Raw genomic sequence first — 23628 nt, 5'->3', positions numbered from 1 at the left:
GACAGCTAACATCCTGTTGTTTTTGGCTAGAGTTTTTTTCGAACTGGTCAAAAAAGCTGTTCTCATAGCCAGTTCTTTCACAATGCCAATTTCCTAAGCATATTTAAAGGAGTGCTGCTTAAGCATATATTTCACGTGGTATCACATTTTCACAATCTTGAAGGTAGTAAAAATTAGATTGTCAAAAATCTGTTTTATTGGGAGAAATATCAAAAATTCTATAAATTCCCGTGATCAAGATGATATGAGTGCCAAAAGCCATCTTCTGACCACTTTTTTTCAAGCTGAGTCTTTTTCATCTGAGTTCTCTCACTCACTAACTCTGGAACGTGAAGCAAGAGTCTCAATTTCTCAGGATCTCAATTTCTTTATACAGACTAATTATTCTCTGAGTTCCTTTCCAGACATACGGATCTATGAAAAAACATTAAATGGCTAAGTTTCAGGTAGTTTGGAAAGGTTCCTAAGTCTATATTTAAATGCTAATAATACAATGCAGATATATGTATATATCATCCTATGTAAAATCTGCTTTGAGAGGAACAAACTCATAATCTACACCTTGCACACAGCAGAAACTAAACAAAAAGTTAAATGCATAAGTAAATGAATGGGCATACGAAGGTACCTGGAAACACAGTTGGATGTTACAGGTGGTAGGGTAGGAAAGAAATAGGACAGGGACAATTAGAGAGTAATGGATGCTTCTGGCAAGGATCCATAATGAGAAAGGGCAGAAACAGCAACCAAAGAATATGGTGAACCCCATCACTGGACTGTTGGCTTCCTATAAAAGCACCAATGCTCTGTTCAAGCCAAATTCTTCTGGGAAGCTCTCAATTCCTGTTTACTCTAAAACAAATGAAAAAGAAAAGGAAAGAAAAAAAAAACCAGCTTATTCCTTGTAACTTAAACCCCAGGGGAGGTTAGGAATCAGTGGGAGGCAAAGAGATTCACACAAATATATACACGTTTACAAAATCATATCTGATGGGGGGAGGTTAATGAAGCACATAAAATCCCAGGGCTGAAAGGAAGTGGAATTAGAACCACAAAAGCCAGGAAGACAGTCAACAACTTAAAAAACTCCAGATGCACTCAGTTTATTAAAACTGAACACAAGTAGGGAGGGGGAAAGGAGACCCATGGCTGATGACATGGACTTAGGGGTAGTTCACTGAATCAGAGAAAGTCACTGCTTATTTCACATTAGAACTCCGATTGCCATTAAGTTTTAGAAATTCTCAAGCATCTGAAAGGCAATCAAAGAATGAAACAAAATAGAAAAGGAAACATTCAGAAAAGCTTGTGATGATTTCCAGAACAAAGATTTTCACATCAAGAAATTTACCCTCTCATGAGAGCCTAGTAGATGTGGAAAAGAAACTTTTATTTATTTTTTTAACCTAATAAGGTTTTTGAAGTTGGAGTTATGTTCCCCAAGTCCCCTCCTCAAACAGTTTACAATAATTCTAAAAGCTCTAGGCCCTACCAAACCAGATCTATTGTGAAGCCTGTCAGGCCACCAAAAGGCAATTCAAACGAGTACTAATTAATCACTCAACAAACATTTCTTGAACATCTTCTAAGAACAAAAACTGCTGCTATGCACCAGAAGGGCAGAAACGAGGGAGACACTGTTTCTGTCATCAAGGAGCTTCCAGTCCAGAGCACAGACAGACACATAAATGTATACCAGACGACATGCAGGTACCACTGCAGCTTATGAACGGAGTGCTGGGGGTGGGGAGGCTCGCTGACTGGAAGACTTAGGAAAAACTTTGCCAAAGAAATGACACTGGACTTTGTCTTGAAAGATGTCAGTAATCTGTTAGGTAAAGTAACATAGGAAAGGTATTTCAGATGCAGGATAAAGCAGGTACAAAAGCAAAGGATTAGGAAAGAACCTGGAAGGTCCAGGGAGATGGTGAAAGGTTTGATTTGGCAGAAATAGGGTGACAGGGGAAGGGGAGACAGTGACTACTAAGAATTCACAAAGGTAAGCTCAGAGACTACCGGGGAAGTGTATGTGTAATATAGCTGAAGAGCAGAACTTATACAGAGGCACAAAGGCATGGAGTGCTCCGTGGTGTAGTTGGATTATAAGGTGTAAGAGGGGAAATAGAATTCTAGAAAATTCTATTCAGAAATTCTATTCTAGTCAGCTGAGGTCAGATCCCCAGAAGCCTGAAGTTATATCAAGTTTCTATTTAGTACTTAAGCCTAAGGAGCCATTTAAGGGTTTTAGAAGACATGAACATACTTGTATTTAAAAAAGATCACCACCTCTTCTTTTCCTATATAATTTGAGATCCTGGTTTATCTACCATCTTCTATTCAGAGTCTCAACACTTCCTTTTGTTTAGTGCCCCTCAAGACTGTTAGGATAATCCATTGAAGAGATCAAAAATTATAAAGTCTAATTATAAAAATAACAAAAAAAGTTTATTGAGTATAAATTATGGGCCAGACATTGTGCCAGGAGCTTTGCATACATCATCTTGCTTGATCTTCATGGTACTTTTAGGAAGTAGGTGCCATTATTACTGCCATTTTACAATTGAGGAAACAGAATTAGAGCAACTTGCTGACAATCAGAACTCTAGTCAGGGCTACAAATGGGTCTCAGACTAAGTAAGTATGTCAGGCTCTAAACCCCATGTTCCTTGCTTTCCTGTTACCCTGCCTCCTAAGCAAGCAATGACTCTTCGATCCTTACTACTATATTACTTTAATTATCCTCCCATCAATGACTCTAGTGTTTCTTACTAACAAAGTGTAATGCCTGCTGAAAGCCTATTTGACTTTACGGACACTTGTCCTGGCAATCGCTAAAGAGTTCACATCCACATGAAAGCAAATGTAGGCAGGCACACTCAGGGCTCCAATCACAGCCAGTAGGTCACTAGGCAACAGGCTTCCTGGTCTAATAGCTGTAAACTGTGCCTTACTCCTCTGAGCAATCAAGGAGTTAGAGGTGACAGAGAAGGGGAGGAGGGGAGGAAGAGGAAGAAAAGAAAGAAGAAGGGAGAGGGAAGAACCCACTGGAGAGAAGACTAAAACAAAAAGGAGGAGTCATCGGAAAACGGGAGAGAGCACATACTGGTACCAGCCAGAGCTTCCTGGAATGGTTCCCAGTCTGGCTGCCAAAGAGCTCTGGAATATATTTGTTAGAGCTGGATTCCTGTATAGTCCGTTGCAGACTTTTTCTGATTGCACTCTGACAAAGAGACCCACACTTTAGTTCCAATCCCTGTTTCCCACCCAGAAAGAAAGTTAGTTCTCAGGGAACCTCCAACTAAGCTCACCACTGGCCTCATAGTAGGATTTTCATATGCTATGTAAGCTTGGAAAGAAAGAAAAGTCCACCACATACCTCTCACTCCTGTAGAATCACTAAGCCTCTCTACCCCAGGATCCCATCCCAACTTCCCAAGCCCCTTTTCACAAAGCACATTAAGCTTCTTAAGTCTCCTTACCAAAACAACTGCTGCGATGAGGAACGAAGGTTTTACAGGCTGTAGCAATAGCCAGTTCAGCAGAGATTATAGTCTTAATAATCAAGTCTTCTACATGGGCCATCAGTGCTACAAAAAAAAAAAAAAAAAAGAAGAAGAAGAAGAAAGAGGAAGAAATACTATAGTGCATGCATTAGAAGGTCTGGATTCCAGAACATGATATAATATAAAAGATTGTGTGCTCATTCAAAAAAGTCTCTCCATGACAGTCTTGTGAATGGGTGCTCCACAAGAAGGCATATCTGTGAATAGGGCATATCTGTGAACACGATCAAGAATGTGGGTGTTGGAAGATGTACTTTAGTGACCTCCTATGGCAAAAGACACAGAATAGAAAAGGAATCTTACTCCTCTTCTCATGCTTTTCCCATCACCGTTCTCTTTGTGGACTGAGAAAGGTCCTTTGGCACACTGTTTCCCATTCTGCTCAAGGCTCAGCAATGGTGTCCATTTTGATTCCAAGCCCTGTACTCAAACTTGACACTGCCCATTCTCCAATTTAGCAACATGAATGGAAAATTAACTTAGAAAAATCTGAACTCGGGGCCAGTATGGAGACAGACAATTTATTATATAAAAAGCTGATAGTATTTCAGTTAGCAGTTCAACATTCATGAAAATAAATTCACTAAAGATTAAAGAGAAAATGTATGCCTTTCAAACTAGAAACAAGAAAAGGGATTTCAAGGATCATGGAAAGCCTTTTCTCCATCTTGTAAAGGGCAGGAAAAATTCACACCAAAACGGTGATCCCATTAGATGTCTTAGCTATACTATTCCAATGAGAGAGAATGACTCCTGGTGAGAGACAATGGTAAAGTTACACAAACAAGACAAGTCAAAATGAAAAAAGGCCTGGTACTCACCAGTTGTATCTCTGCCTTCTTGTTTCAGATACCTAAGCATAGCACTCATGCTCCATTTGTTCCCATAATCTTCCACTTCTGGATCATCACAACTAAAACAAATTAATGGATCGAGATCATATATGCAACAAGGCCTGGCTATAGAAACAAGATTTTTCGCAAATAGTTTTCTTACTCTTTTAAATCTTTAGAGAAACAGTCCCTTTACTGATTTCCACCTCACCCACTTTTTCTTGGTCTTTTTTGTCATATGTCCCTTTGTACCAATTTTTTCTAATGAAATGGAAATGCATATAGCCTGCCTTATTGAATGGTGTAGGGGAGAAGATTCCTTAACCAATTATGTATCATGAAAGAAATATGGGAAAGAATATAAACAAATTTAAGAATGGTCACAATATATTAATAAATTGAAATATTTGGAGTACAAACCTAGCCTTTGAGGTAAATGCCACATGAGCCCACAAAACAATCTCTGATGCCACTTTCAGACCAAAACTGAGTGCGGATGGGCTAGTGAGCTAACCTAGTATAGCATTTTAATGAGCTAACCAAGCACAGAATTGTTTTAGCATCTGAAGCAAGTTCCCTCCTCTCTGGTGGTAGACACAGCTTTTTCAAAAACCATTTGATATATTGCTGAAGGGAGAACACGCTAGAGCGGCAATAAAAGTAGTGAAGTATGCCATCACTATAGCTGCAAAGCGGCGAATGGGGTAGACTCCCATGCCTGTTGGAAGGCTCTTACAACCGGATGCTTGTGTTTTGCAGCTGCCCCCTAATTCCCTACCATCACCCATCACTTGCTTCTTTGCTCATCTTCTAAAGTGAAGGATGTCTCCAACCAATTCCTAACACTGGTCACAGGGACACTTGGTGAAATCTATGTAGCTTCAGCAACTTTGCCATCACTTCCAGATTCCTTTTTTTTCTTTCCTTGGACATTCTACGCACCTATTTTTAGTCTGAGTAGAAAGTAACTGTTTGGGTTTCTTTTTTATTTTTCCACTTTCTGGCAAAATTATCAGAATGAAAGAAAACAGAGCAGAAAGAATATTTCCACACAGCTGGGCTCGTACTCCCTTCCACTGAATCCTTTTCTGAGATGGCCTCATTTCTTTCTTTATTTAATTTATCCTAAGTAAACCGCCCCCCCTACACATAGAAGTATTTATGTTAGAAAATCTTAGGAAATACATAAAAGCTCAGAGGAGAAAACAGAAATCACCCACTCATAATCCCATCCACTATAGTTAAGAACTGTTAACATTTTAGTATATATCTTTCTAGTTTTCTTCCCCTGCCCTAGCAAAAATAAACGGATTTAGTTATCTTCCACAGTCGAAAAAGAAAATAATTGAGTGTAGTGTTTGATAACCTGCTGTTTCCACCTGACAATGTACACCGATGAACATTCTTGCCTCTGATCTTGTGTGCACATCCTTCATTATTTCTTAAGGTTAAATTCCTAGAAATGGAATTGCTGGATCAAAGGGTACAAATATTTTTGAAGCTTTTCATACATTTTGCCAAGTGCTGAAATGACCTCATTTCTTGACTTTTAAAAAGTCGCATATGCCTCTTAAATTCCCACCCCTAAGTCAAGTGAGGGAAGACAATGAAGAAGATGAAACATGGGAAGGTATAATGCGGTAGAGAAAGGTGACGCTGTAACTACACAAGCAATGGTGAAGCGGCAGCAGAGATATGCCTCAAAGCTATGTTAAATGACTGCGAGAGCTCTTCACAAAGTTACGGAGAGAGAAACATAAAGTTTTCCTCCAGTGCAACTTTTGACTGCTGTAACACCCAAATCTGACACTGGCTGCTGGTTCCTGCTGCAGGTGCAGCCAGTACCTGACATAATCTCCACTCTTCTTATTCACGCTGTAGTTTGTCAAGTGCATGAACTGGTTCCGAATGTTCTTGGCTCCTTGATCATATCGCACAGTTGCAAACCTGAGAGAAAGGACACAGGTTAAATGCCAGGAACAGGGTTTAAAGGAAATACAGGCTAGAACTCAGGATCAATGAGATATTAATAAAAGGAAGGTGACATCATTAACAAATACTGAGTGCCAACTCCCATGGGAAGTAGTTCATATATAATGTCATGTTTAATTCAACCCTTAAAGCAATTCTCTGAAGTAGGTAATATTAAATCTAATTTTTAAAAATAGGTAACAAAACTAAAACATAACCTAGAAAGATTAAGTAACTTGCCCCAAATCACACTGACTCAAAAACCCATGTTTTTAACCACAAGATGCTGCTTCTCTTATAGAGAATCTTAGATCGATAGAAAGGATAAAAGTAAAGTTATTCACAACCCAGGAAACTGTATGTAGGATGCTGTGAATGATGAGGCATTAGCTGGTCAAGAAACCTACTGAAGGCCTATACAGTGACTGGTACTACAGCATTTTATGAAAAATATTAAGCAAAAGGAAAAAAAAAGGATAGCATAACAATATACAGACTTAGAACTCACATCTATAGAAATAACAGAACTGATGTATAAAGTCTATTTTGAGGAAATAACAATGGCAGCATTAACAGCAGACAAAACCTAGGTCTTCAGAACTGCATGAATATGTGAGCTCAGTGCAGGAGACTAATTCCTGAATCTGGAATGAAGGCAAAAGACAGAGATTAAACATGGAGCCCACTGAAAACAAGGCAGCAATTTGATATCCTGGACTATTGTCAAAAGAAGACCAAAATATAAAATATACGTGCCTCTGAAGGAAATAACCAGGGAAAGAGAAAACTTTCCAGAGATGCTCAACATCAACAAAAGGACACTCGAGTCGAATGGTTATGGTAAATATCAACCCCTGTTTACATACCATTATAACCATATCACCCTTCACTAAAGTGGTTTTCCCAAGAGGCACATTCAAGTGTGTGAAAAAAAGTCCTGGAAGTCCACAAGTTTATTTTCATATGATTTACAAATTATTTACATATGCTCACTCAGACTATGAAGTCAACATGAATTTTTACCACATTAAAGGGCAGCATTTAAAATTTTTCTCTTCTCTATTTCTTCTCACCCACCCATCTACCATTTCCACTCACTCATTATTCCCTGTACTAGAAATACATAAGAGCCGAAGAAAAGTACAAACAAACAAATAAACAAAAAAACAAAAAAACAAAACTAAAATAAACAAACGTGAGGCCAGGAAGAAGGATGTGGACAAAGAGAAAATGTTGACCAGGCATGAATGGCTAAGGGGCAAGAGTTTGATGAGCATTAAGTTTGTACACAGAAGAACCTCAAATTTTCCAGAAACTCCCAGAGTTATCACCTAACTTCTACCTATCCATGTCACTGCATGGTGAGTAAACACTGCTTATATGTCCCAATCTTCCTTCCAAAGATTGTCTTCAAGCAAGTGGGTGACAGTCGTTCTCTGAGTTCTCGTAAAACGCAAAGGGCGCCCACGCTGGTCCCACAGAGACTGCCTTCCTCACCCAGACGTGACTTCACAATGCCATATTTCCTGCCATCCTCTACCCTAGAAGAATAGTGATTTAGAGGGAGGGAAAAACTGTACTTCAGAGAAGGTTTTCATCTCTCCCACGTATGAGTACCTGATCTAATTTGGTCAACAATGTGAGAAGATTGGCAAAAACCTGGTGGTTAACTGGAATCCAACACATCTGTCATTCCTACACTCCTGTTTTCAATAGGACTCATTTCTCAAAAATAACTTTTCTTCTTCCTAATCTTCCTTTTTGCTAGGAAATTTATATTCTGAACACCAGCATGAACAAGATTATTAACATCACTATAGAGTGTATGAAGCGGTAAAAAGTAAAAATTAGAGAAAATAAAAACAAAAAAAAATGTTAAATTCAATGAAAAGTTACTCAAAAGGAAAAAAGGGCTACATCCCTTAGTCCAATGAGAAATGTAGAAGACAGTGGAGAAGAAAGGTTAAGTGTATAAGCTCATATTTCCTTGTAACCCAGGAAGATCTTATGGTTCTCACTAAAACCCATATTAAACAGACTAGATTCATCTCTGATTGCCATTTCCCAACATTTTATTCTTATTGTCTAGACCAGAGGTCCCATTAGTCTCAGATGTGGCATAGTAACCAAGTTGTGAATAACCTACAAAGGTTCTTTAAAACTTGAAATTATTCGGCCGATATTTAAAAGTCAGACCTTCCTGACTGCAGCCCAGTGGCAGCCAGGGCCCACGAGAGGAAGATGGTGGATAGGATGGGAAAGCAGCCCAGAGGTTATCCGAGCAGGGTAACCCTGATAGCCGCACAGGGGTCAAAGTCCACACAAGGAAGGCATCTGAATGCAACAGTGACCAGGGAGGTTGGGAGACTGGCTATATACAAGGAAACTGAATAAATAAATTTGTTGAAGATAATGGGAGTCAGATTTCTCACTGCTGGAGAAGAGAGATTTAAAACCATGAAAGGGAAAAAGCTAGAATGAACTCTGTAGTTTTGCACTAGAATTGGAGGTATTAGTATGAACTCCTGCTTTTCATTATATATAGAGACAGATATAGAAATAAATATAGATGTAAGTGTGTATGCGTGTTTATGTATATGTTACACAAACACATTACCAGTTCTGCCCATTGTGAGGACCTGAGAGCAGAGACACCCCAGAGCAATAAGCATATCTAATATCCAGATCTTGATTTCTAAATACTATTCTCCATTAAAAGCAACCAGTGCTCCGTAGAGAAAATGGCTGATTCCAGGACCAGGGCAGAGAAAGAACAAGATGAGTCTGAAACATCTTGTGCTGAAAGAATAAGGGAACATGTCAAAAGGACACAAAAGCCAGTTTAAAGGGGCTCCTATTGTCCGCATCTAGGGCAATCTAAGCATCGAAATAAATTACAATAATAAAGAATTATAACCCATTAAATAAAATAGGAATCCTTGAGATAATGTTGGTAAATAATTGGGAAGAAGAGAAAGCTGTTCCTTGGAATAAAATGCCAAATAATAAAAGCAAAAAAAAAAAAAAAGATGGAATTAGAAAACTATCATTTGGCCACCATCATAGTAATAATTCCTTCAGGCAAGAAACGTCAATGGATATTAAAATTATTAGGTGAAAATGAGGAATGAGATTTTATTTGGTCTCTAAGTATCTCCTCAAAAGATAATTATCAATTACAGAGGGGAAGACAAAGTAACTTTACAGAGAATAAATCTGGCAGACACTATCTTAATCAGGTGGTCCAATACCAATAAATAGTTAAGTGCTATCAGATATAACGCAATGAAAACACAGCATCACTTCTGCAGCATTCTGGCCAAAAATATGTAACCTGAGTCTAATCATAAGAAAATATCAGACAAACCCAAATTGAGGGACAGTCTACAAAATGAATGGCCTGTAATCTTCAAAAATATTAAGGTCAAGAAAATCAAGGAAAGACTGAAGAACGGTTCCAAACCGAAGGAGACTAAAGAGACATGACAACTAAACATAACATATGATCCTGGATTAGATCCTTTCGTTAAAAAGAACGTTATTAGGACAACTGGCAAAATCTGAATGTGGTCTCTAGATGAAAGGTAATAAAGCAATTCTAAAGTAATTCTTCATACTATTTTTACAGCTTTTCTATACATTTGAAATGGTTTCAAAGTTAAAATGCTAATAAGAAAGTAAGTTTCTTAAATATCTAGATTTTTCAGCATCCCTTAAAAAAAAGACAAAAGATCTGGCAATACCACCTGTCTTAATCCATTTGCACTGCTATAAAAAAATACCATAAACTGTCTAGCTTACGAACAACAGAAATTTATTTTTCAGTCCTGGAAGCTGGGAAGGCCGCGATCAACATGCAGACAGATAGCACCTTCCTGCTGTGTCCTCGCACGGTGGAAGGGGTGAGGAATCCTTCTGGGGTCTCTTTTATAGAAAAGGGCACTAATCACATTTATGAGGGCTCCACCTTCATGACATAATCACCTTCCAAAGGACCCGCCTCCTATTACAATCACCTTGAAAGGCAGGATTTCAACATATGAATTTGGGGGAGACACAAACATTCAGAGAAATTCAAGAATCAAGAAAAGGCTGAGACTTGGAAGGGCAGCAAAGGAAGAATTAGGAAAGATCCTGAAGAGCACAGATATGTCATAAGAGACCAAGGCTAAGATTATCCACACCCTTGTGTTCTCAATTACTGTGTACGGATGCAAAAGGGGGACAATGACAAAGGCTGATGGGAAAAAAATTGACTCCTCTGAAATATGGCATTAGAAGAGAGCTCTATGGATACCCTGAACCACCAGAGAAAAGAACAAGTGGGTCCGAGAGCAAATTAAGAGTGAACTATCACTGGAGGCAAAAATGACAAACCTGAAGTTGTCCTACTTTGGGCACATCATGAGATGGCGGGGTTCTTTGGAAAAGACAATAGTGCTGGGGAAAATAGAAGGCAGCAGGAAAAGAGGAAGACCGGACACGAGATGGAGGACTCTATAGAAGAAACCATAGGCATGATTCTAGAGGAGCTGAGCAGGGCTGCTGAGGACAGAACACCATGGACATGGCTTGTTTGAAGGGTTACCAGGGACCGGAGCAGACTCCAGGGCAGGTAACACAAACAAATAACACCACAGCACCACCACACGCCAGTGACTCGCCGATACTGAAGAGTAAATGCTCTTTAGGTGGGACATGGTCTCTCCAGTTCTCTAGTCTCCAGTTGGCCAACTTCTTCCTCAATGTCCTTGTGACCACTTAGGTTTATGACTCCTGATTTAGACCTTCACATATCAAATTTCATCCTATTTAGGTCTGAAAGCTTCAACTATTTCTTTATTAGAAAGAATCGAAAAGAGGTAATTCTCTACTGAGTACCCCAGGACCAAATCTGCAAACTCATCTTAACACATACTGAAATTTACATGATGAATGATGAATGAAATCTTGAACCTCTCTCTTAATGAAATCATGATTTAGGGAAAGCTCTCATGACAGAATTTCATAGCCTTGACAGGACAGGACAGGACAGGACAGGGAAGGGAAGGGAAAAAAAGGAAAGGAAAAGAAAGGAAGAATGCAAAAAATAAAAGGAAAAGAAAAAAGAAAAACCAGAGAAGAGGCTCTACTTTCTTTGCCAAAGCTGAAATTCTGAGTACTATTTCACTGCCTCCTAATGAATAGAGAACTCTATGCCCATTTATTTTTTCACTGTACTGAAACATATAGGAATTATCTTGATTCTGACAATAAATTCTTAAATCAAAAGCTACATTTCCTTTTTGCTTTCTCATGTTTCTCAATGAGAATCAAGACGACGATAATAATTTGTTTAAAACTCTTTAATATCTATGTGAAGGAAGAAGGACTTCAGAGTTAGACATATAGTAAGTACTTGATAAGCATTAACTGAAACTGCACTTGAGTTGCTTGTTTTGGGAGCTTCAACAATATGGAACCAAAATGGGAAAGAAAGCAGAGTCAGTGGAATCTTTTAAACCTCTTCCCCCATTTGAAAACTATTTTGTTCTTCTAAGAATATAAGACTGTAGTGAGAGTCATAGATAGTCTCGATGTAGGACAGTTAACCACTCCCTCTCTGATAGTTACATATTCTAACAAATATTCACTGCCAACGTACATAGAAAAGAGGAGGCCAGCCCTGAGGACACCCTGGCTGTGGCACAGGAGTTATCTTTCAGCAGGTGTAGCCACTGAGAGCCAGAAAGGCCCGAAGGATGAAGAGACAGCACCTCAGGCAGAGCTGCCAGGAGCCACTGGGTTTCATCCCTGCCTGACCCAGAAAAATCTTATGGAAGAGAACAAGAGGCCCAAGAGCTCTCTGATCTGCTGTCAACCAGCTGCAGCCGGGAGACTGCCAAGTGCTGCAGTGATTCGGCAGCGCCCTGCAGAGCCGTCTGGGAGGGGATTACCAGCCTGATCCCCTGTCTTTAGAGCCAGAAATGACTCAAACTTCACAAACAGCAAGGGCCTGCCAGGGGGGGTGACAATGAGCACTGGAGAGGGTTTTCTCCCCCTCACTGGTGTCTCTTCCCCCTTCGTGCTGCTGTGGCAGATTCTGGACAGTGTACAGCCTGTGAGGTAATATAAATTCCTTGGCAACCAGCAAGTACCTGAATTCTTTCAAAACCACAGGAATCCAGCAGAGAAAAGGTAAATATCCCTTCGGAGCCAGTGTTAATTAGCAAGGAAGGCTACTGAAGAAGGAACTGGGGGTGGGGAGGAAGGGAAAGGCATCACAAAGCTTTGGGGTCTTTTCTGAATTGCCACTGAATAATATGGCTGAGGCGGAAAAAAAGCAGTCCCGAAGGGCACTTTCCCAGAGTCTTCTCCTCCCACCTCCCCAGCACAGGTGGAACAATCCCAGGTCCCTGGAGGGGCACCCTCATTCCCTCCGGTACAAGTGCTACCTATTTTGGGGTCTTTGACAACATATTTGGTTTTCAATTGAATTTTGTTTTAATTTTTAAAAATGTTTTATTTTTCCTGTTTCAGTGAAAATTTGGCTATTAGCTCTGTCTCAAAAGAGGCCTCGTCAAAATTTAGACCACAATTGGATCCACCTTAAACTGTAAAACCCAGGACAGTCTTTTTGGATTCCACTTCTGACAGGAAAAAGAATCTACACCATTTTGGTAGAGAATGACACCTCTCTCTGGAAAGTGAGTGTCCCCTGCTGGTGCAAAGCAGCAACATACATGTGAAACTCAAAAGTATGGTGGACTTCTGGGGAAAAATGCTCGACCCAAATGTTAGAAAGACAATCTTTTTTTAAACATCTCAATATTTTGCCCACATATAAGAAAATAATGAAATTTTTCCTACTTCCTAGGTTAATAAAACAACAAGAACAACTGAAATTAATAACCTAGAAAAAAACTACTTTGGATCTTTTTTAGTAAGTTTAAGAAGGTAAAAAATTTACATAAAGTACTTATTTCACTGTCTTATGAACTTAATCACTCTGTCACCTCAGCATTAATTTGAAGCCCAAAACGGAAGTGATGTGGGGCAAGACCATTCTTTTCTAAAGAAGGAAATCAACTGTCCTTGCTGCTAGTTCTGTCTCTTTAGGAAAGATTACGGTTTTCCTTGTTGAGCCACAAAGTAAAATGGCCTAGTGAGCTCATCCCAAATTAATTATTTTCAGTAATGTCTACATAAAACACACGTGACCCAAGATTACTAGAAGCTGCAGATCTAGAGCTATAGACTATTGTTAAATGTAATGGCACAATCAAGCATATCCTGAGGATTAAAAAGCAGCAGCTGCCAAGATACACAGTGAGTTAAGATACAGGAACATAGGCGTATGAAGTTATCATATAGAGCAATGTGCCCTCGTTGGACTGTAGCTAATAGCCTGTCATCGTGTATTAATTACTCTGTTGTAAAGATTTTATATTCACCTATACTTTTAGATAAACTGAACCAAAGCCCTGAAAATTCACTTTTTGTTGTTGTTGTTAAATTTGGTCTGAGTTTTTTAAAAAGATTTTTCCAAATTATTCTGAGAAAAAGCATCCATTAATAAAAGTACACACGGGACGTGGTTCCATAGTGTAGCAGTTAACACGTCTGCTTTACACACAGAAGGTCCTGGGTTCGCACCCCAGTGGAGCCACGGTCCATGGTCTACGGCCATGCCACCCCGAATAAGCCCGATGTCTGATCTCAAAGCTAAGCAGGGTCAGGCCTGGTTAGTATGTGGATGGGAGACCACCTAGGAAGACCAGGTGCTGTAGGCATAAATAGTAACAATTTTTTTTAAAAAAGTCCACACACAGTTTCTGCTGGAGGCAAGAAAGTTACTCAATTCAGTAGATTCTGACTTTGATACACACTCAGTAGCCAAAGCACTTGCATATCTGTAGTATATTCTACAATAAACGTTGGATCACTCTCATTTCATGTCTGAACCATTAAGGTCTTAAATCTATGCCAAATTTTACCAATAGAGAAGGCTATTAATATTGTGGGTAAAATGTCTTTGGAATATGCAAAGCGTGTTGGTATGAAATCCTGGCGAAATAGTGAGCGTAACCTTGAGGTCTTTTCCCTAGTCAAGAAGTCCAGTTGGTGGCAGGACATACTCACTCTTGAGACAAGGAGACAAGCTGGAATGAGGATGGGAGGATGGAGAGGCTCATGATACACAAGAGGGAAAGCTCAGATGTCTCAAATTACAATATAGAAAATCCTTAGCACCTTATACACCTGAGTAGAAGTAAGAGGTACATTTTACCTTCTTTTTCTTCTAGGTAATATGGGGACTTGGCTCTTAAACCTATACTTCAAAGTATGAGAGCACATGGTCTACATTATAAAAAACACTATAAAAAACTTTGCTATGAATCTGATTAGAGCTAGCAATCAGTTTGTGCTCAGGTGCCTTGTTCAACCCTTTACCTAAAAACTGAGAAATGTTTTGAGGAACAAGTAAAGATAGAGAATATATAAAATGGAGTCACTTTAACAAAACTGCTAAAACTATTAACATTATGAAAGTTGAGGCATGAGGAAAAACTCTATTATTTTAACTAGCCTGGCAACTTAAATTTTTTGAACTTTCCAGTCCTGCATCAATGCCTGGATATATATCTAGACACGCACCAGACCTCCAGATAACCCTTTGATTAACTCCCTGAAGGACTCATGCATCCAAACCACGTTGACACCCATTATCCAGACCACTGGATGTGACCAGACCTCCTGGCATCCATCATCCAGGCCACCTGACATCTGACTGATAACCATCCTGGAACAATCCTAGGGCTGAGAATGCAGGCAGGACTGGTAATTCTCAGGACTGTACCTTTTACTATAAGAAGTCTTAACTTTTCTTTCTCCTTTGGAACACGTCTGGGGTTTTGCCTAGCTGTGTTCCTAGTTTGCAATCTCTAAGACCCTTGAATAAATCTTTATAATTTACTCCTAGCCAAAGCCTCTTGACCCTTTTTGAGTTCACTGGACAATTTTCAAGGAACAAGAGGCCAGAACTAGAAAGCTTCAGTTGTCTCCACTGTTCCTAAGGCTCAAACTCATAAATCTTAGTTAAGAAGATGACAGGGTTTACAAATGCTATCACTGCCACCTAGAGGTGAAAGGAAGAAACAGCTCAACCAGCTAGAATCTGGAGAGCCAGCTCTCACCCTCGGATTCTAGTCACAGGATGCATCAAAAAACTTGAGTGTATGAAATAAATAAAATGTCATTCTAAAATAACAGTTGTCAGAGTACGATAATATGGTCAAAGCACCTATACTTAGAGAGGTAGCCTTGTTTTGACCACTGTATTCCCCATCTTTGAAGTGCCTTTTCTAAAACAGAGAAACACATACAGACCATGCTTTTTATTTGTCATGACTACTCACAGATGCAAACCACCTCCTAAGCTGCTATGTTCTGTAAGGCCACTATGCATAAAAGGAACTTCAGCGCAAGCTAGTTGGTAAATACATGTAAGTTTTGTGGGGGAAAAGAACACATGCATAGCATGTTACATAGCTATTTTAAAGAATTTAAAGGATCTATGAAAACATTATTACCTGTAAAATTCTGTGCATGGGAAACAAAAATTCAAATTATTATAACCTGAACTAAATTTTATAAGTCAGTCACATTACCATAAAACCTCAAGAGTACCTCAAGAAAAACAGAATAATGTATGTACAATCACCGTAAAGTATATTACTTGCAGGTGGGAAAAACAAAAAGCAGTTAATATCTCCTAAATACAAAAGGGCATGAAATAGCTCAGGCCTTCAGCTCTGGAGTCAGATCCATGAGATAAAACTCCTGCCTCATGGCCAAGCAGCTGGGAGATCTCAGAAAAGTGACTTCAAGTTTCCTCAGCTCTCTAAGCCTCAGTTTCCTCGACTGAAAAAATGCATCAACGGTGATGAGGTGGTTGCGAGAATTAAAATAAATGTTTGATATATTACAGATAAATAAATGTGGGATTTTTTTATTCTTTCTAGATCGATTATGAAAAACAATGACAAATTGTCTTATTACCCTAAGGTCTGCATAACAACTGCCATCGCATGACGATATGATGTGACCATGGATCCCTGCTGGAAGAGGAGTGTGTTTACACACACATGCTTATTTATATGTGTGGATAAGCAAGTGAGACTGCAAAGTAATCTGAAGCCCATCGGGGTACACTCTATTCTCCAGAGTTGAATGTAACAGAAAGAAAAAGCCTGATCTTAGTATACTCTTTTATGGGTGCACTCTAATAAACATCCCACAACCCCCAAATGTCTCTTACCTAGCCAGTCCTTCTTCATAGAGATAGATGACAAGAGGATCATAGGAAGTCACAAGCACATAGAGGCGCACATCGAACTTGAAATCTAGAAAAAAACAATTTGAATTCATAGGAAAAACTAAGTTCATTTGTTTTCTGTTACAGAATGAACAGGACAATGTAACAATGAAATAGGAAAGAAAGGTCTCCCTCTCCCCACAAAATACACACTGCCTACATACCTCGCCTTTTGAGAATAACTAATAATTATACATTTCATACATATATATAAAATGAGAGAATTTATGTGTACTGTACAGTTTTCACATATTTTTGTTATTATATAACCTATAAAGCACTTTCTTTTTCATTATCTCATTTTATCTTCAAAATAATCCCATGAGGCAGGTGATGAACCAGCCTCATCTCTGAAGCCTCATTTGCCAAGAATTTCACCTGAGTTTAATAAAGCCTTATTAGAGAAGACTATGAAAATGTTAAAAAACTTAGCAAGATCTAACCCAATCCAGCGAAGAGCCTAGTCACAACTCACCATCTATGAGCAGGGGGTTGTTAATGTAACGGGAGACCAGGATGTTCTCTTCCAGGGAGATCTGGTTTGGCTATCGAGTAAAGAGAAAGAAGGAAAGAGAAAGAATGAAGCGCAAAGGAACTCTAACCCACAATAAGAGAGCAAAGTTCTTAACCTTTTAGAGATGACAATGTAGAAAACTAAAACTCTAAAAAAAGTTTCCTTCAAGCTACCCATATATATTCAGTTGGCCATAAAACACACCACTTTCATAAACACTGCAATATCCAATTACAATGGGGGAAAATGAAGTTACATAGCATCTCTCACATAAACAGCTTTAAAGATTTATATACATGATATTAAATAGTTATATGCCAAGAAAATAAAAGCTACTTAAAAAATAAATGAAAACTTGCTTTCTCCCAAATGGAGAGTATCATGAAAAATTTAAAATACCACCATTATTCTTACATGAAGGCTTTCAGCAAGCTGCATAAAGAACTTACAGCTCTTTCCCCTGTGAAATGGGATGGACGTTTCATTGATTCACTCAAAGGTACTTGCTATGCCACTGCATGTAAAGATCAAACTAGATATTTTAAAGATTTTTTCAGTGAAAAAAGTATTGTTTTTATAATAAATAATTATGAGTAGTACTGGATACTGTATAAGGCACAAGGGATACAGTGAAGAAAACAGATACAATCTTGGCCCTCTCCAGCCTAATCCCTACTCTCAAAGAGTTTAATATTTAAGTAGAGGGACAGCAAAATACATAATCTAAAAGAACACAAAGCAGCATATCTCTAAGTGCAAGATGTGGGTTGCAGAGAGGAAGAGCAGACCAGTTAAGGGAGACCAGACAGGGAAGGCTTGTCCTGGAAGAGCTGGTGAAGAAGTGAGTGCTGAAAGCTATCAAGCACGTGGTGGGAAGGAAAGGAGGCCATTATGGGAAGGCAGCATGCACAAAGCCCAGTGGAATGGAGAGTGGGCAGATTCATTAACCTAGGGCTAAAAGACTGAACTGGGCAATAATGAAAGATGTGGTCAGACAATTAAGAAGGAGGAAACCCCACAGGCAAAGGAATTTGAACCTCTGGCAAGGGTTGAACATGGTGGGAAGCAGAAAATTGTGAATTCTTGATTAAGTAAATATTAAGATTAAAATATCTGGAATAGAACCACTCTATGTGAGATTAGTTTAAGACAGAGAAATCAGCTGGAAGTTATCACAATACATTTAAGACAAAAGGACTCCAAAAAGTGGCTATCATAGAAATTGTGATGATAATAGCTAGTGTAGCATAAATAGAAATAACTATTAACATTTTCAGCAAAATAATAAAATTTAATAAATGTGTTGAACATCTGCTATGCATTGTTCTAATTCTTCACAAGTATTATTTAGTTTAACTCTCAAAGTGAGAATAAAGTAGGTATACCACCATCCAAATATTAGAGATGGGGTAAGAGTCAGAGAGGGTTAGGAACCTGCTCAAAATCACACAGCTAGTAAGAGATAGAGCAGCATTTGAACCCAGTCAGTGAGGCTCAATTCTTAAGCATATTCACATCTTTCCCCCAAAGTTCTGAACTAAAAATAACTGTCCCCCAAGTTCAAAAGTATGTCTTTATAATAATGCATTTGCTATCCCAAATACTATAGTTATCATAAAATAAGGATAATTTTGCGATTCATCTCATCATACACAGCCATAATGAGCAATTCCAGAGTCGGGACATTGAGATTCCCCCTCATTTCTCACTGTTGCTATCCCAAACGTAGAGCACAGCTTTCACAACTCATCTCTATGCATCATATGGACAATGACATCAGTACTGATTCATGCTAATGGACTCAGTCACCCATGCCATTTCCTGACTCCCTTACATTTCTTGATTAGCTTCTCACAAGTACTGTCTCCATTCTGAGTCAGCTTAGTGAGATTGATGCAAGCGCAATACAAAGCAGCAAGCTTGCAGTCTGTGTTCCAAAACTAAAATTAAAACAATTGCAGCTCTCTTCCTGCTGAGTAACATCTATAGGCTACAATGGACGTAGGCCCACACAACCTTCCTCTGAACCAGAGAATACGCTGGTAATGGTCTTCACTCCATGACACATCGAAGGTCCATGGCCATTTCTCCTCTTTCCTTCTTCATCACACACATTTGTCTTTTGAGTTATGCGTAATATAATCCATACATTATTTAGGTAACTGAAATATTTGTTCCATGGTTTGTACCTCTTATTTTTATTGGCATTAGGAATTAAATTATAAGCTCATAAAAGAGTATAGTTTCTTTGTAGGTACTTATATACTGATAAGCAACTAATGAAAGTTTTTTGATATCATCAAGCTTGTTTCCTTTTCATCAATCTCCAATTAACTCATTTAAAATTATTTCAATTCCAAACAATACTCTCACATATGCTGCCTACAAGAGACTCACTTTAGATATTGAAAGACACACAGACTGAAAGTAAAAGGATGGAAAAATATATTTCATAAAAATGGAAACAAACAAAAGAAAGCTAGGGTAGCAATACTTATACCAGACAAAATGGACTTTAAAACAAAGGCTATAACAAGAGACAGAGAGACAAGGAAGGAACTGCTAATCCCACTTCTGGGTATTTATCCAAACAAACCCAAAACACTACTTCGAAGGAAACTTGGGTGTCCATCAATAGGTGAATAGATAAAGAACAGGTGGCACAGACATACAATGAAATATTACTCAGCCATAAAAAAAAAAATGAAATCTTGCCATCTGCAACAACATGGATGGTTCTAGAGGGTACTGTGCTGAGTGGAGTAAGTCAGACAGAAAGACAAATACCACATGATTTCACTTACATGTGGAATCTAAAGAAAAAAATAAACAAGACAGAAACAAACTCACAGATACAGAGAACATTTTGATGGTTACCGGATGGCAGGGGGGCTTGGGGAGGTCGGTGGGTAAAAAAGGGGAAAAGATTAAGTACAAATTGGTAGCTACAAAATAGTATGTAAAGTAGGGCATAAAGAATATAGTTAATAATATAATAACTACGTATGGTGTCAGATGGGTACTAGATTTATCAAGGTGATTGCTTCATAAGTTATATAAATGTCTGCCTAATCATCACATTGTACACCTGAAACTAATATAATACTATATGTCAATTGTAATTGAAAAATAAAAATTAGTAAAAAATAAAAAGAAAAAGAAATAATTGCAATTTAAGAAAATGATTTCAATTCCAAGCTCAAACTGCCCTCCAAAGTATGCTAAGCAAGAATCTGAATTGTTGGGAAAGCTAGAAATACATCCATTTTTCAAACTGGACTAAAGCTCATGGTATCTGTTAAGTTATTACAAGGCAGAATGGAACAACGGTTGAGACCGTATGCTCTAGAATCACCTGAGTTACAATCTTGACTCTGCTACTTACTAAAGAAATAATAGTAATTACCTCTTATGTTTCTTATAAAGACTAAATAAGATTATATTTGGAAGGCACAGTGGTAGGCACATATTAAATACTCAAGAAAGATCAGCTGTTATTATTACTGCAATCTCAATAGTATCTATGTGGTCCTATTTACTAAGTTCCATAACTCAGCAGCATCCATCACAGCATGCTACATGCCAATCTACTCGGAGCAGTGCACTGAATTATAATGAAGATACTTAAGATTTGGGAGCTAGTCCTTATTCCTCGAAAAGTTTTAAGCAGTGGCAGTACCTGGCACATAGCAGGGTTCCGTAAGGACTTGCTGAACAATGAAAACACAGAGAGCACAGTACAAAGTGGCAAGCGTATGAACAAAAAGAAACGAGAGCTGTACAGAACTATATTCACAAATACAGGAGTGAACAGTGACCTAAATACTCTCCTGGTACTTTAAAATCTCAGGGAAAATATTAATATCGTATTTACCATGGATAATGTGTGAGACAAGGATGACTAAATCTGACTTCTATAATCAAATTCATACCCTAATCAGAAAACACCAGATCTTTCCCCTCCTCGATTTGCATAGAGTAAATTGGGAAAATATGGCTTTTAGTCACAGTTACTGAAGGAACTGGATCAAACACAACTCTGTTCCTTTATGATGTATTTCTAGAGTTAAAGAGCACATTATCAAGAGACTATGAGCCAGTCAGCCAAGATGCTTCCATCTGTAGGAGCTCACACTTCTCTTCAGTATTACATAAAAGTACTGCTTTTTCTATCTTTTATCCTGTTCTCGTAATGGTAAAAGTTGCTATTTGCAGATACTTTCCAAGAGGTTATGACTATTATTGGGAATGTTTAATAAGAGGCCCTCTCACTCCAGCAGGAAAACAGGGAAAGATGTTTTCATTTGGCCCTCACACCTTATTCCACACTCCCACAGCGTCCCTCACCCACTCACATTAGTGTTAGTTCTGCTCACAGACCCTCCGCCTAAGCAATCCCTCCCCCTCCCCCTCCAATCTAAAAGGAAAGCAGGCAGCAGCCTCGGAAAGAGTTACTTCATCCAGTTGGCTAATGGGTCACATATTCCATGGGAAAAGATCCAGGTATGGAAAGAGGGAATGGTTGGGCCTTGTGTATGAGGAGAGAGAGAAGAGTATTAACTACATGGTTTGTAGGTCTGAATAAAAGGTGATAAAACTCCAGTTTTAGAGTGAAATGGGAATACTTTCTCATTATGTGCACATGTTGCCAGCTCCCCTGGTGCCTGCTGGCATCTTCCCAGGCTTCTGTCTGGCACCTCCACCAAGTACCTCAAAGAATCAGACTCATTCCAAAGCTTCTCTGAAGGGGAGGGCGACCAAGGGTCCAGCCAAGCACTTTGATCTATGCAGGGGGTCTCCAGGGATTCAGTCCATGGAGAGGTAGGAGGGAGAAGGAGAGCCTGCCAAAAAACGCATTCTCTAAAGACTTGTCACCCCTTTTATGAGACGCAGCATCTAGGGAAGAGTCAGGGCACAGGGTTCTCAGCCCCACCAAGGAAAGTTTAACTTTCCTATTCTTTATGATGTTGGTTTAAAACTAACAAATCACTAGGGTATAAGAGCATTCCAAAAGAAAAAAGTCCCAGATGAGCTGGGAATAGATCCTATTCTTTTTGACTCATGTCTAAGAAAATAAAAAAGCAAATTTGTATTGCAGTTGACTTTCAATAGCTATTCCATTTGGCAGCTAAAACCCAAACCCAAACTAGTGCCGTCTATGAGATTCAAACAACACTGGAGCTCCTGGCATGGAGCTGAAGAAAAAGCTGTCGGACAGGAGCCTTCATGCCAAGGTCAGAACAGAGACAAGGAGAGAGAGATCCAAGGCATGTGATCAGGGCCTTCTGTCACAAGAGGCCCCCAGAGTGACCCAAGGCCAGGTAACATGACTTGTAGCCTGGGCCTGGGGCTGTAGTAGTTGCTGTACCAAATCAGATTCTATGTGCCTTCAACACCAAAGGTCTGGCCAGTTATAAACTGTGTTTATAACACAGTTTTTAGTGCAGACTGAATTGAAGAACTTTCCAATATGAAAGACCCCTCAGGAAGTTAGTACGTAGGAAATAGTTCAGACCACGTGAAAAGAGAATAGGGGGATTTAAGATGGAGTGCTGAACAGACACACGATATAACTACCTCTCCCTCTTCCCTTCCAGAGTCCCACTGGAACGAACGAGATTTTTAAAAGAATGAAACGATAACAAGGCTAGAGAGCAGTTAAAGGAGCCAACGACACACCAAAAGTTGAAGGAAATCCTTTAAGATACAAAGCAGATGGGATCAGGTTGAGAAAACGGAACAGAGGAAGTCCCAACCCAGAATATCGGAGGTGAGAGTGATCTTCCCAAGGAGGCCCCCTGAGAAGTTCCAAGCTGGTAGTGAACAAACATGAGGAGCAGGAATGGGCAGAGAACAAGAATCAGATAAGCGATTAACACAGCATTTGGAACAGTGAGGCCAGTGGACCGTCTCCAACACCCAAAGCTCTGCCCTCGGGATAAAGTCTAATGATGACCCTCTGAGAAGGACATCTTGTGTGAGTGCAGGGATCTGAAAGAAGAGTGGAACTTGTAGGCCACTCTATCCCTATGACAGACATAAAGGAGAAAAGAGAGGAAAGGTAGCACCACTCAAATGAGAAATCACCAAAATCTTCCTCCATCTTCATGAAAAGGCCTGCCCGATCTTGGCAAGGGGGAAGGAAGAGGCGTGCTCCTCACTCACATCCAGCTAACATGCAGCCTGACAGTCAACATGCTTCGCCCTGGCACAAAACTCACAGACAGCCTTCTGCCCAGGGGGAAGCTCCAAGGAACCAGTACTACACAACAGGAGGAGAAACCCCGGCCGGCTGTCTCTGTCTACTTCAATCGGTCTAGTTCTTTGTTCATAAATGTGACTCGACACAACTATGCTTGCTGACATCGAGAGAATCCAACAGCAGGGAAA

General features: G+C 39.3%; 1 protein-coding gene and 1 long non-coding RNA gene across 17 annotated transcripts in view; one reads left to right on the top strand and one right to left on the bottom strand.

Moving 5' to 3' along the window:
- Positions 1 to 23628, bottom strand: part of TTLL5 (tubulin tyrosine ligase like 5) — a 221143-nt gene that overhangs the window by 177157 nt on the left and 20358 nt on the right. For all 16 annotated transcript variants that reach the window (XR_005657525.1, XM_039883837.1, XM_039883842.1 and 13 more), the window contains 5 exons: positions 17200 to 17269; positions 16668 to 16752; positions 6242 to 6343; positions 4385 to 4476; positions 3480 to 3587 (listed from right to left, as the gene is read on the bottom strand). Coding sequence is in view for 15 of the 16 variants with exons in the window: in XM_039883837.1 (XP_039739771.1) it covers positions 3480 to 3587; positions 4385 to 4476; positions 6242 to 6343; positions 16668 to 16752; positions 17200 to 17269 (457 nt within the window). In the remaining variant the exon portion in view is untranslated. The remainder of the gene's footprint in view (positions 1 to 3479; positions 3588 to 4384; positions 4477 to 6241; positions 6344 to 16667; positions 16753 to 17199; positions 17270 to 23628) is intronic.
- Positions 12027 to 16529, top strand: LOC120619527 (uncharacterized). The gene is made up of 3 exons (XR_005657527.1): positions 12027 to 12544; positions 12887 to 13053; positions 16415 to 16529. It is a non-coding gene; the product is annotated as an uncharacterized LOC120619527 (long non-coding RNA).

This window comes from Pteropus medius, unplaced genomic scaffold, assembly GCF_902729225.1.
Source record: "Pteropus medius unplaced genomic scaffold, Ma_sr-lr_union100, whole genome shotgun sequence".
NCBI lineage: Eukaryota > Metazoa > Chordata > Mammalia > Chiroptera > Pteropodidae > Pteropus > Pteropus medius.
This window is presented reverse-complemented; position numbering and strand designations above follow the sequence as displayed.